This window comes from Castor canadensis, chromosome 14 (genome assembly GCF_047511655.1).
Source record: "Castor canadensis chromosome 14, mCasCan1.hap1v2, whole genome shotgun sequence".
Lineage (NCBI taxonomy): Eukaryota > Metazoa > Chordata > Mammalia > Rodentia > Castoridae > Castor > Castor canadensis.
In genome coordinates this window covers 114,644,947-114,658,920 of record NC_133399.1, presented here as the reverse complement: position 1 = coordinate 114,658,920, position 13,974 = coordinate 114,644,947, and the positions used below count along the sequence as shown (strand labels likewise).

The window sequence follows — 13,974 nt, the reverse complement described above, 5'->3', positions numbered from 1 at the left end:
GCTGCTCTTGTCCTGAGTCTGTTCTGTTCTGTGTCTCTCAGTTCTCGGGAAGATCAGGAGTGCCGTGGGGAGCGCCCAGCTGCTCATGTCGCAGAAATTCCAACAGTTTTATTGGCTCTGCCAGCAGAACATGGTAAGTAAGCCTGGGGAGATGTGGTCACCTGAGAGATGAGGAGCTCCACTGCATGTCCTCATGGTCTCTCTGTTGGCTGACCTACCTGTACACAAGCAGATATGAGCAAGTTCACATGACCCAGCCCTGGACCCACAAACTCAGCCCCGGTGACCTACAACCCCAGCCCCCAGGTCCCATAGGTGCACCAGACCTACTCCAGGCCTGGCCCTAAGGAACCCACAGCCCCAGCCTGGTCTACACGTGCAGCCAGGGCTGAGGCTAGGAGGGGCATATGGGTGGAGGGGCGCTGGGGTTTCTGGAGCATGGAGAGAGGTTTTTCTCCCCAAAAAACCCGATGAGGAGATGAGAAGTAAATCGCCACTACAGCCCAAGGTTATAAGTAAAGAAAAGGAGCGGAGGTGACATGGAATAAAGACACAGAAACAGCTACATGTAAAGAGATTAAAGGGAGATCTTAGAAATAGTTTGGACTTTATATTTTGTAGTCAGGATGTAAATGAATATACCATGAACTAGATGTGTGAATGCAGCTGGCGCTAATCCTGAGTCTTCCTGGCAACCAAAGGGAAAGAAAAACAATGCATGTGCTACTCCCATACACACCTGGTAATGTACTCACGTGCGTGTTGTTTTTGTACAGGAGTGATGTTAATCTATACGTGCACCTATCTGCATACACGCATGGTATGTGTAACAAACTCGTATGTAGATAATAATGTACACCAGGGTTCACACAGGCACACACACAAATTTCCCTGAGAAATTTCCCTGAGCAATGACTAGCTACTCATCTTGGACTTCATAAATAATTTTACAATAAAAACACTGCATTGTTTTCACACCAAAGGTTTTTCAGTGAAGGCAAGAAAGTCTCCGCCTGGCCGGTCACAGCAGCGATGACAGGTGTTTTGGCTGTGCTTTGCTTTGCTTGTTAACTCCACAGAGACGTGGACATGCAGAAAGAGTGGGCTCCTCGGCCCGCTGGTCCCCATCTTTCACTGCGTTGTTGAAGCCTTTTTTTCTAACATTTTCTAACTAATCCATTAACATTTATCATGAGGCTTAGAGTTACCCCCATGTGACCTATGGCATAAAGTCTCATTGGCACTTTAAAAAGGGAACGGGAGGTTTTGAGTCCTTGAGCAAAGCCTGTAAGTGTTGGGTTGCCATGTCACAACCCACGTTCCTGCCATCCACGCATAATCTTCACGGGAACTGGTTTTGCCACAAAGGAACTTGGTATGCTATGCAGACTTGGAGAGGCCTCAGTGTCTCCTCTGGAGCCTCACAGGACAGACAACCTGCAAAGTTCACCCTCGAGCCTGTGAGATGCTCATCACCTCCCCACGAGAGGCGGCTTGATTTAGCCTTGAAATTATTCATCCCAGTATCTCTGATGCCTTTGTTGTCCAGAAATACTGGCTGTGCTACTTCCTCTTCTGGCTTCTCTTCAGGACTAGTGTCAAAAAGTCTGAAACCCTTCCCGTGAAAGGCGATGGTCTGAGAGAGGCTGGCAGGCGAGGCCTGCTAAAGACGGGACAGGTGTTTTGTCCCCTCATAGGTCAGAGGAGCATTGCTAGTAGCTGGAAGCTTTAAGTCCAAAGAAGGACCCTAGAGATGCCAGACCCCTCCCAGATACCGCCAAGGTGAGGAGGATGTAGGTGACTCATGACATAATTCCAGGGCAGATCATCCTGGACAGATTCTGCTCTCTCATTCTTGGGGCTGCCCTGGACACACACCATCCTCACAGGGAAGTCTTGCTTGGCCAGGGTGCCTCTGGGGCTGCATGGTCAGACGTCACCCTCTAGTGGTTCAGAGGAAGAATGGGCTCAAACAGAGAGCGGCTGCTCCGGACCCCCCTCCACCCTCCTTAGAACAATTTCAGCAGGGATCACTGCTCAATTTCCACACACGAACACAAAGTACATCGACCATATTCGCCCTCCCTCACCCTCTCCTTTGCCCTCCTACCACTGTACCCACCCCCAGACAGGACCTGTTTTACCTTCCTGGCCTTCATTTTTTCAGTGTATATTGATATTTCAGGGATTTTGTCTTGGTATTTCAGACATGTATATACAACATACTTTAATCAGATTAACCCCCATTACTTTTTTCTATTGCCCTTCTCCCCTATTATTCAACAATTTACAGTGCATGACGTGATATTGTCTTCATATTACTCACCTCTGTCATTCCCTTCCATCTCCTGCCCCCATACTCCCCTCAGACAGCCCACTTACACATTCGTGTTTCTCTCCCCCCCCCCCCTCATTGGTATTAGGTAATACTGATTTCATAGAATGTGTTATTCCTTTTCTTTGTACTTTAGGAATAATTTGAGGAGTGTTGGTGTTTGTTCTTTAAAGCTCTGGAAGAATTCAGCAGTGAATCCATCCAGACCTGGACTTTCTCTGTTGGGAGCTTCTTTACAACTGTTTCAAGCTCATCATTTGATACAGATGTGTTTAAATTGTTACTGTCCTCTTGGTTCAATTGGGGAGGGGGGCATATGTGTCAAGAAATGTATTTATCTCTTCATTTTCCACATTGCTAGATTATAGATTTTTAAAGAATTCCCATATGATCTTCTGAATTTCATTGGTGTCTGCTGTAACAGCCCCTTTTTCATCTCTGATTTTATTCATTCTGGGTCTTCTCCTTTCTTGCTTTAGTTAATTTGGCTAAAGGTTTGCCGATATTCTTTATTTTCCAGAGAACCAACTTGTCGTTTCATTAATTCATTCTATCATTCAGTTCTTTGATTTCTGCCCTGATTTTTATCATTTCTTCCCATCTAACACTTTTTGAATTGGGTCGTTGGTGTTTTTCTAGGCGTTTGAGGTGAATCCTCAGCTTGTCTGTGTGAGATCTATTTTTGTAATGTAGGAGTCATGGCTATAACCTTCCCTCTTCCCATGGGTTCTGGTGAATTGTGTCCTCATTTTCATTTGAATCTAGGAATTTCTTCAATGACCCACAGGTCATTCAAAGCTGTGGTGCTTGCCAGACACCAGTGGCTCACCTCTATAATCCCAACTACTCAAGAGGCAGAGTTCAGGAGGATCACAGCTCGAGGCCAGTCTGAGCAAATAGTTCTCGAGACCCTATGTCGAAAAAACCAACACAAAAAAATTGATGAAATGGCTCAGGTGGTAGAGTGCCTGCCTGGCAAGCGTGAGGCTCTAAGTTCAAACCCCAGTGCTGTGAGAGAGAGAGAGAGAGAGAGAGAGAGAGAGAGAGAGAGAGCATGTTGCCCAATCTCTGAGTTTGAGTGGCTTTCATGGTTTTCCTTGCCATGGTGGTCTGGTAGGATCTTCAGTTTCTTTGTTTTAATCGAGGCTTGCTTTATGACCTCAGACATGACCTGTTTTGGAGAAAGTCCCATGCGCTGCAGAGAAAAAAGTGTAATCTGCTCATTTACACCCTCATGGAGTGCAGATGGCCCTCTGGGTGCCCAGGAGAGAGGAGACATTGCCTAGAGGAGATGGGTGATATGGGTGTCAGTCAGATTAAAGGAATGCCAGCTGAAGAAGTTCACTTCATGCTCAATGTCACTTACTGAAGACTAAGCTGAAAATTGCACACTTTATACAAATTCAGGCAAACGTCTGATTATTTAAGGCTACCAATCTGAGATAGAACAAAGAACCAGCATTTTCAGGGCAGGAGCTGGTGGGGCCAAGGATCTGTAGGGACAAAGCTCGTCTCTGGGCCACAGACAGCTCAGGAACATGTGGCTGGGTGGCAGCAGCTGGTGACAGCTAGTGAGATGGTTTGTTCCTGCAGGGGATCAACCGCCTGTGCTGTCTGCACCTTGCAGTAAACCAAATCCACTTTACCTCTATCAGGATCATTGACCTAAGACCTCCACCGCACAAACCCAAAGAAACCAAAGTGGGCAAATGGCCCTGCTCTCACCACCACCTCCACCACCTCAATAGCCACAGAGCCCTGCTGCATCTGTGAGCTACCGGGCATCTAAAACCTTCATTTTAACCCCATTCCCCGCACTTCCAACCCAGAACGATGAGGGGATGTGCTGTGTATTTTTAAACCACTGGCAAACACTGGTGCTGAAGTAACCTTCATCCAATCATGGCAGGCCTTATTTGCTTCGGTGTTAGAATGAGCCAGGCCTCTACTCCCATTCCTTGAAAGGTGCCCATGGAAAAGAGCAGCCCTCTAATCCCGGATGTGTGTCCACAGGACCCCAGCGCCATGCCGAGGCCGACGTCACAGGACCTGGCCGGCTACTGGGACATGCTGCAGCTGTCCGTTGAGGATGTCAGCATGAAGTTCGACGAGCTGCACCAGCTGAAGCTCAGCGACTGGAAGACCGTAGAGTCACCGGAAAGAAAGGTAACCACGCCACGCCACGCCACGAGTGTGATGGCCCGAGCTCTGCCTGCTGGCTTCAAATCCAGTTGCAGCAATGGGCTGCGGCAAGCTTGGTGTGCAGGGGGCTCCTGGCCCTTAGCTAGCAATGCGGGACCAGGTCTCGCCTGCACGTGGACACATGTGCACAAACAGGTGGGGTGGAAGTCGCGGGCATGGGAGCAGCCTTGTCCTTCTCGCTGTGTCGGGGGCACATAGACAGCTCAGAGACACTGGCCAATGCCACATCTGTAGTCTCATTTCTTACAGGGATAAATCCCCCTGAATTATTTCCATCAACCTTTTGTTTGGATTATATTTAAGATGCTCTCCCTTAGGAAGCTTTAGGTGTAACTGCAGTGACAATCTTCTACTCAAATATGCCTTCCAGGTGTATGTCGGGAGTTAGAGACATGACAAAATTTAAACCTGTCTATCCATCTGAGGACGGGGTCTTCCAGGATCTTCAGCCTCAGCCCTCACAGAGGCTGTAAATTTGCATTAAATCGGAACCCTGGTTCTTCACGTCTTGCTGAAGACATCATCCTGGTAGAGCTAGAGGGCGAGTCACCCCCACAAGTCTTGCAGAAGAATTTTTAGGCAGACATTGTCAATTAAAGCTACAAGGAAAGCTCATCCAGAGTTCTTTGGGGAGGTAGAGTTTAATATACAGGCGAGCATAGATAGCTGGGTGGCTAGAAAGAAAGCCAGTGCAGGTCATCATCTTTTATACTTCCCCAAATGGAGCCATCGGGGAGCAGCAGAGAGGGTGTCCCAGGCCAGCATCCAGATACCACCAAGGATGGCAAACAACCCTGTCGTACCAGATGACAGGAGGGGTGTGGGAAAGCCAGGGTGCACAGAAGCCTCAGTGAGACAGAAGCAAGTTCACATGGCCCTGGCTTCATTTTGAGGTGAAGGCAGTAGGAAGTGTGAATCAAAAGTGAAAAGATTATTCCAGCAGAACACCAAAATAGAACTCCTTCAACGAGCTCCATGCATGCAGTAATTCCTTCCCATCTCCCTTACTCTATAACTGAAAGCACACAGGAGCCCATCTTCCCAGGCTATCCAGAGAGGACGATTCTCAAGTGAAAATGGCTGTCCCTGGGGCCACACACACCCCCAGTGCAGAAAGTGAGCAGCCTTGGACAGACAGAGCTGCGGGGGTCTGCACCCTAAAGAAAGCCCCTGTCCCTTCTGAATGCCTCTGGGGCTCCAGGCTCTGCATAGCCCCAATATCCCCGTCTGGGTCACAGTGTGCCTGCGGGCTTTCAAGCCCCTTAAAATGGAACTCTCACAAGAAATGCTAGGTGTGATCCCCATGGGTGAGTGTTCCAGAGGCTGCCAAGAGGCGAGGAAGTCACACATTGTGTGCTTAAGGCAGGAACTGCATTTTCAAATAGCTGAAAGGTTTTGATGAATTAATTACTCAGTGTTTTAGAGGCATGCCAGAAAGCCAGGAGAGAGTCATTGCTTCTGGTCTAAGTCTTTGTGAAACACACCATGGGAACAAAGTGTCAGACACAGACAGCAGCTCATCCACTGAGGCCCCAGCATTGGGTACACCGTGGGCATCAGGCTTATGCAACTGCCTGAGGGAGAAGACACACAGGTGGAGCCACCATGTCCCCAAAGGCTGGCTGTCTGCTTTTGTCCTGTGCCCTTCCTGGAAAGGAAGCCATGGCGAGGCAGAAGTCCAATGTCAGGCCCAGATGCAATGTTGCTTCTCAGAAGTGCTGAGCTGGTGGTTGCAAACCCTTCACTTCTATTCCTTGTTTGTTGCAGAGCTGAGAAATTTTTATTTCTGAAAAAGACTTGAGTGTATTTTGATCTTATTTGAGAATATGAACTGAGGGTCAGGATCTTTTTGGCTAAGCAAGTGGAAAATCATCACGTATGCATAAATACTGTCAGCGTTGATGGGGTTTTAGGATAATAAGAATTTGGCTAAGGCCTCCTTACCCTGGTAAGATCCAGAATTGGCTGCAAAGACCACAGTTTATGACTCAGATGTTGGGTGACAGCACCATGGTCACTGTGAGGTGTTTGCCAGACTCTGCCAGGACAGTGTTTCAGAGAGGGTGGGAATGAGGGTGGGTGTCCTCTAACACTCAGGCTACAGAGAAGTCAGTTGTTGATATATGCAATTTGCTTCCTTACTCCTAAACACCGGCCAAACTCCTCTGTCCCCTCTGAAGAACTGGAGGGCACTTAGAAAGCCATGTGTCATCTAAAAGGCAGATCTGTCACCACAGGAGTAAAAGGCCAAGGAACCCAGTAGGAAACGCACAGTGCCACATTGCTGGGGGTCTGGAGCGTGCACAGAGCAGGGGCGCACGGAGCAGGGGCGCACGGAGCAGGGGCGCACGGAGCAGGGCTCCCAGCTCAGCACGGTCGGGGCTCACTCTGACCTCACTCTGACCTCACTCTCACTTGTCATGCTTTTCAGGAAGAAAGAAAGGTCCCCCCTCCAATACCAAAGAAGCCCCCCAAGGGGAAATTTCCCATCACAAGGGAAAGGTCCCTGGAGCTGCCCGACCGACAGCGTCAAGAGGCCCGAAGACGGCTCATGGCCGCCAAGAGAGCGGCCTCTTTCCGGCAGAATTCCGCCACGGAGCGCGCGGACAGCATCGAGATCTACATCCCCGAGGCCCAGACCCGGCTCTGAGGACCAGGCGGCCGCTGTGCCGCCTCGGGCTTTCTCACCAGATGCTTGTACAGTTTATTGCCCACCTGGTTGTTTTGTCTCATTTCCTCCACCAAGTTCGCCCTTGCCGTGTGTGCTGACCGCAGCCACGGTGGACACGCTGACCCCCGTGTGCCCAGCCCACGGCAAGAATGACTCTTCTCACAGGTGGCCGTGACACTGACCTTCGGTCCTGATGGACAGGCTTGGTGAGACCTGGCTTCCCCTCCTCGTTCTCAGAGGACCACAGGAACGCCTCTGGAGATGGACCCCAGCTTACACTTTGTTATTTCTATTTTTATAAATCGTGTGATAACTAGGGGTAAGATTAATAACTACAAAGGGTGCATCTCACCGTTCACGAGAGACATTAGACAACCCAAATGGAAGGTGCTACAACTGGAAGGGCAGGAAAGACAGACCCATCCCCCATAACCTCCAGGTACCTTTCCCTCAGTCCACCTGACCCCTGCCCTGCTATCCTAGTCCTCCAGGTCACCATAGGAAGCAGTAGGTTCCTTGTGTCGAGTTTGTGCTAATGAAAAGGGGTCTCTCTAACCTCCAAGCTCCCCCTGTATGGTTCTCCAAAGCCAGGAGACAAGTCTGAACCCCCTTTAAAAAATCCAGCCCATCACCCCCACATTCAAAAATGACCTGGGTGGCTCCCAGGAGGGAGCAGTGGTGAGAAGGGGCGGACCGGAGTCTTAGAAAAGTCTGGGAGTACAAATACAGAGGAAAAATTGTCCACTTCTATGAAACAGTCATTATATTTTTTAATCCCTTTGAATTTAAAACATTACATATATCATTTTCTTTAAATCTCACCGCTTATGCTACATGTGGGGTTTTTTTTATATACGTTTATATACATTCTCAAACTGCCCTATCAGTTGACTTTCAGGGTATCCTTTAAAAAAAAAAGTTTGCTTGTTTAAAATGACAGTTGTGATGTTGTAAAAAGTATAAGAAATATGAATGTGAGTGGTAAGTACATTCAGTTTCAATGGTGAAGAAAAAATGTGGTCTATACTTGTATTTTTCCAGAATTCTTTTGTCCTATGCAGTATTGCTGAAGTTAAGAACATACTTCTTGCCTGTGTTAGACATGAAGGGAAAAAAAGGTCACATATGGTGATTTCCAACTGTGGAATATGTCCATGACTCTGAAGGCCAGCAGGAAAGGGGGACAGCTCTGATTAATAGGCTTTCTGTGTATAATTAAATTTATACATGGCAATCGCTGTTCCCACACAGCTCCATATCACAATCCAGATGCCTGTGAAGGAAGAGTCTGTCAGACCCCCCACTGGATCCTGACCTCAGAGCCCTCATCTTCCCCAAGACACAGGCAGGATGAGCACTTCAGACATCCCCACCATGACAGGTCTTCCTTCTTGCTGCTTTAAGAAGCACAGTGTGCTTAACCATAGGCGGAAAGCTTTGTAGCACTTTGTTTTCTCTCTGTGATGGCACTTTAAAATGTACCCAGCCCCTGTGCAGCCTGAGGACGTCACGGCTGGGCTCCGTGAGGAGCTGGGCTGGGCATCTGTGAGCTGCACTGTCCTTCCTCGTCATCCACTCTCCACCACGCATGGGGTTCTCGGGGCACAGTTGATATTGCAGCATGTCAAGCTTCAAAGTTTTACTTTTTTAAAGCTGAATAGTTAAGAATTCCCTGTTAGAATAAAACCCTGTAAATTGAGCCTCATATCTGGTATATATTTTACCAAACAGCCTTAAAATATATTTGGAAGCAAAAATCACACGAATGTATACCCTTGAAAAATGCAAAAAAAGAAAAAAAAATCCCTGAAATATTCTTCTATAACTGAATCCTATTTCCCCAGTGTTCAAAGCATTTTTCTACCTAAATAAATACCTAAACCCTGAAGAGTGTACAATAACGATCTTCTTCCTGTATTCACTCTGCTGTGTTAAAGCATTGTCATTTTAGACTTTGAAAATGACATTCTTTAAAAAGGAACTGCTCTGTAGAAGTGACCGCTGACGAGCAGGATCAGCATCTACCCCAGACAGAGGAAATGTAATGTTCACATTGCCGCTACCTGCCCACGTACGCCTATCTCCTGGCAGCCGATGTGTTCTCTCATTTCCTGAAGCTTATTCAAAAACACATAGAGACAACTTTCACAATTAAACAACCATTTGTCTTAGATCCCAGATTCTATGATCCCAACTTGAATGAAGAGTTTGCTAGATTTGGATTAGTTTTTTATGTTTTATTTGACAATCCCAAAGGTCTTGGTCTAGACCATACCCAGGTGATCGAATTAACCTGCCACAAAGTTGCACAGTGGTCCCTGACTTGAAGTGGAGAATGAACCCCTGTCAGGTTCACTAGGTTCCAAAGAAGATTATTTAATGTCTGTGTAAATAAACACCTGCTACTAGTGTTAGCTGCTCGAGTTCGCTAGTCAAGTGCAATGCCTTCAGTCCTCATGCAGGTGACACTCTGTCAAGGAACAAGATAAGCCATGTTTACCTGTCATGCACGCAAAGAAAAATGACACTGTTCCTGACACGTGCACTGCTCCCTCCAGCTGGCTGATTTCCGTCGTGTCCAGAAGGTATGTAGAGTAGAGCTCTCGTGTGGTCCTCTCATCCCATTTAAAACACATTTTAATGAAAGACTGAGTAGATTTGAGAACACGGTTGAAAATAATAACACCCAGTGTTCCGGAATGTCATGGTGAAAGTCAGTGTTCTCTGTAGCCGCACACCTGTGCTCCTAGCGACAGGACCGGTTACTCAAGAACCGAAGGTCACCGAGAGGAATCCCTTCCTCACATATCCGAAATTAAACACAAGCATCCTGAGCAGGACCAGGACGGGAGAACGCTGCCTGTTATCACGACCGTCCTCAATGTTACTCATCTCCCCGTGGCCATTGTGTGTTTGATGTGAGGCCAGCTGTCATCAGGAATGATTGTTACTATATTTTCCTCAGCATATCTGCATCACCATCCTCGAATGGTGTATAAAGCACTGAACTGTTGTATACCAAAAAAATCACATTTTTATTTGAAAGGACATGTCCATGCTTTCAACTCTAAACCAATCCTGACGACTTCAAGCATTTAATGTAAAGGTATATTATTAGAGAAAAAAGGTACAAATTACATTTACAGTTGCCTCTTTTAAAAACAAATAAAATCACAAAATCAGAGTAGAGGGGCCCACACACACCCCCAGCCCTCATGGAAGAGGCCAAGTTTCTGCAGAGCACACAAATGCATGGGTTTGGTCACTTCTCTGCCTGTCATAATTTTTGCCTTTTTAATACCATAGTAAGCAACCATTGTTTCCATCACTTTAATTAAACTCCACTGCCTTTGTGAATTCACTCGTCTCTGCTGCTCACACGTCCTGCTAGGCACCCTGCCCCAGGGTGGGCTTTCTCTGCAAAGTACAGTGGTACTATAGACCAGTGGTCCAAACACCTGTAGCAACTGCCCAGCACGGGTCTTAGGAACAGCTGTCTAGCTTGGGCCAAGCCTTGGGGAGTAGGAACAGTGTACTCTAAACTGACCAGGGGGTCTTTTGCAATTGGTAGCAGGGCCTTCAGATTTGAGGCAGCCCTCCTGTGGCCCTGAAGGATCAGAAACCATTTGGAAAAGGCTGTTTCAGGAAGTCCCGAGTCAGGTTTGAACAACTTTCTATAAGTAATGTCAGTCAGCTTTGTTCAGAGTTCCGACAGGTGCCCCAGGATGTCATGGTGACAGAAGATGTCTTGTGCCACTCTGACCAGCCCTGGCTGACTAGTCAGAAGGACATCCCTGTTTGCCTCAAGGACGAGGAGGACACTAGAAGGAGGAAGACACTGGATGGAGGAGGACACTGGAAACACGTGGGAGGATGTGCTGGTGTGAACATACACTGCCCAGAACAGCACTGGGTGTGGAAAGGCCCGGCCCTGAAACCTGAAATAAGAGTCGCCTCCCCCAAACAGCAGTTCCACCTTTTCATGTGTGTTCACCTCCCAGACATCTACTTCTCGAACCCTGAACTTTTTTTTTAATGGAAATTTAACATGCTAATCAGGTAGTTAAAGCAAAGTATCTTAGTTAGTTCTGCAGTTATTATGGTCCTCAAACTACACCTTCTTGGAATTTCTGGAGGTTCTCTTATTTTTATCCATGTTTTTGTTTATACTTCTTGGTAGGTTTGGGTCAAACACAGGGTTCCAAACTTGAAAATAAAATGGAAAACCACAAGCATAGGAGGCCAAGAATACAATCGCTTTCTGACTAGTAAGCATCTTCAGCTGAGTTGACGGAGTGGACAGTGAACTTCACTCTGTCTTCACCTCTGCATCGCCTGCTGTAAACATGCAAACACGTCAGCTCAAACCAGATCCCTGCGCCTTCGTGGCAAGAGGTGTCCAGAGTGGACTGTTAGGACGAGCCGGGAGCAGCGAACAAAGCACTCAGGAAAGTCCCCTTATGTTTACATTAAGCAAGCTGCCCAGCCACATTGCAGCTGCAATGTTTGGGAAGTGAATAAGTTGCCAGGAAACTCCAGGAAGTTTGTCAGGCTACCTGGTCTCGTGCATCAGTCAGCAACCTGTCTTCACTTCAAGTCTCCCCTGTCTCCTCTGTGACATGGGTCAGAGCTCTGTCCCCATTTCCCTCTCAGATGTGATGTAAGGAGTAGTGACATATTGTCTGTGATGTCTTTGAGCTCACAAGTGCATGGTAGGCTAGAGGTGTGGCTCAAGTGGTAGAGCACCTGCTTATCCAGGGCAAGGCCCTGAGTTCAAACCCCAGTACTGCCAAAAAACAACAAAAAGAAAGGGCACGCCAAAAGTATATTATTGTTAGGGTCATTATGGACCCTCATCCTCCCTCCCAAATGCCGCATCCTCACCCCCTCGATCATGTGGGGTGCTGGAAGAAGTCAAAGCAGGCCATAAACATTTGGAAGAGAGTCAAGATGGCAGGACAATGACAATGAGACTTGCTTCAGGAGGTGAAAATGAGCTTCCTGAGGGTGGCCTCCTTTCCTGCTGGCTGTGATTTCAATTTCTAGATGTTTCCTAGAACTAGAACCAAGCACCAACCCCAATTTGGCACCATTTTCCCCATTGCAGAAGTTCAGCTGCTTCTTAGATGACATGAACAGGTGTTAAAAGGAAAATCCACCCTGGAAGCAGCAGGATGAGGCATAGCCATGCTTTTCGGTCATTTGCTGCCAGGTGTGGACTTGACCACTCGCTCCAGCTTCCCCATCCTGCTCCTGGTCACCTCAGCCAGGCAGAGTGGCCCCCGGGTGCACTGAGGAACTGCTTCTTCTCACTCTTGCCATGGTGACAAGAAGTCACAGTTTCATAAGTAGGTGTCCTAGCCCTGGCATTTTTATCCAGCACTAAATTATTTCATGTTTCAATCTAAACATTTGACAGATGACTTCTTTGCAGAGGAAATGTTAATTACCTACTACAAAACTACTTTTTAAATGATTTTGTATAGACACAAACCTAGGTAACAGGGGTTTATCTCCCTTCTTTCTTAGCTTTTAGGAGACTTCATCATTGGTGCTTATTCTGAACCTGAAAGACTCAGGCTGAGCCTTGTGCTCAATTGAGGAGAGGGGCTAACAAGAGGAAGACTGTTTACCTTCCTCAGCAGCCCGTGGTCTCCATGGGGAGTAAGTCAGCACATGTCTGGATGTGATGAAGGAAGCCAGGTCGATTATGGGACCTGTGAAAGTCACTCACTAGTTTTCTGATTTATCCCTAACTCACCTCCACACCCAGCCCCAGTCTTCTTAATAACTTGGTCCCATCACTTTCAAAGGGCTCAGCATGAATATCTCCCTCACTCCGCTTGAAGATTGGTTTGCTGAATTCCAAAAGGTTTTCCCAAGAACTGGGCTACTTTCATGTCTTCTTTCCAAATGATAAACCATTTCCCTGGTACAGGTCCTTTCCTGTACAGACACTCCATCCCACATGCCAAAATACCCAGGTGTGGCCTGAGGACTAAGTTAGATGTCTCCTGTATAGAAATTTAAGGAATGCTAGAACAGGAAAGTAGCTGTTTAGTTAACGTTTAAAACAAAAGTATATAAATATATATAAATAAATATACATATGAAATCATATCTACAATGAGGATGGACAGAGTGCCAAATACCCAACACCTGTACAGAGTTGCTTTCACCAGAACTATAACCTATTTTGTGTCATTTCTCTTTCTCATGCTTTTACATTCTTTTGATAAGCCCTATTTAGCAGTATGCAGTGTACCTGCTCTAGCTGTTCAGTACGCCATCCATCGTCCAATGGTGTCTTCCTGCTAATAACTTCTTATCAGAATGGTCATTATTTTAAGGCATTTAAGATTGCTTTGGGGGGAGGTTTTTTTTCATGATTTTTTTTCCACTTTTAGCTAATTGTAAAAAAAAAAAAAAAATGTATTCATCATTTTCTCCAAAACTCTTCTCTGGCAATGCCTTTCCTTTGATTTCTGTATTGCTGACCCTCATCTCCTGTAAATAATTCTGCAATTAAATTTTTTGAGAAAAGTAATGTTTCACCTTTTTATTGGAGTGAATTCTTTGTGTTATTTTAAACTAAGTAAAATTATACAGACCAAAGAGTTTTACCAAGAAAAAACTGACACTCTTCTTCCATTATACATTTCATTGTTGAAATATCTTCAGTTTCTCTGTTTACTTAGGAGAAATGGACATTCCTTAAGGCTCCACATTTAATATGTGTGAAAAAGGCTCAGATCACTGTGTTTAA

General features: G+C 46.5%; 1 protein-coding gene across 10 annotated transcripts in view; it reads left to right on the top strand.

Annotated features, from left to right (window-relative positions):
- LOC109696566 (disks large-associated protein 2) overlaps positions 1-13,755 on the top strand; it is a 664,364-nt gene extending 650,609 nt beyond the window's left edge. For all 10 annotated transcript variants that reach the window (XM_074055339.1, XM_074055343.1, XM_074055340.1 and 7 more), the window contains 3 exons: positions 42-133; positions 4,349-4,501; positions 6,969-13,755. In XM_074055339.1, coding sequence (XP_073911440.1) covers positions 42-133; positions 4,349-4,501; positions 6,969-7,187 — 464 coding nt within the window. In that variant the 3' untranslated portion in view covers positions 7,188-13,755. The remainder of the gene's footprint in view (positions 1-41; positions 134-4,348; positions 4,502-6,968) is intronic.
- The last annotated feature ends 219 nt before the right edge of the window (positions 13,756-13,974 follow it).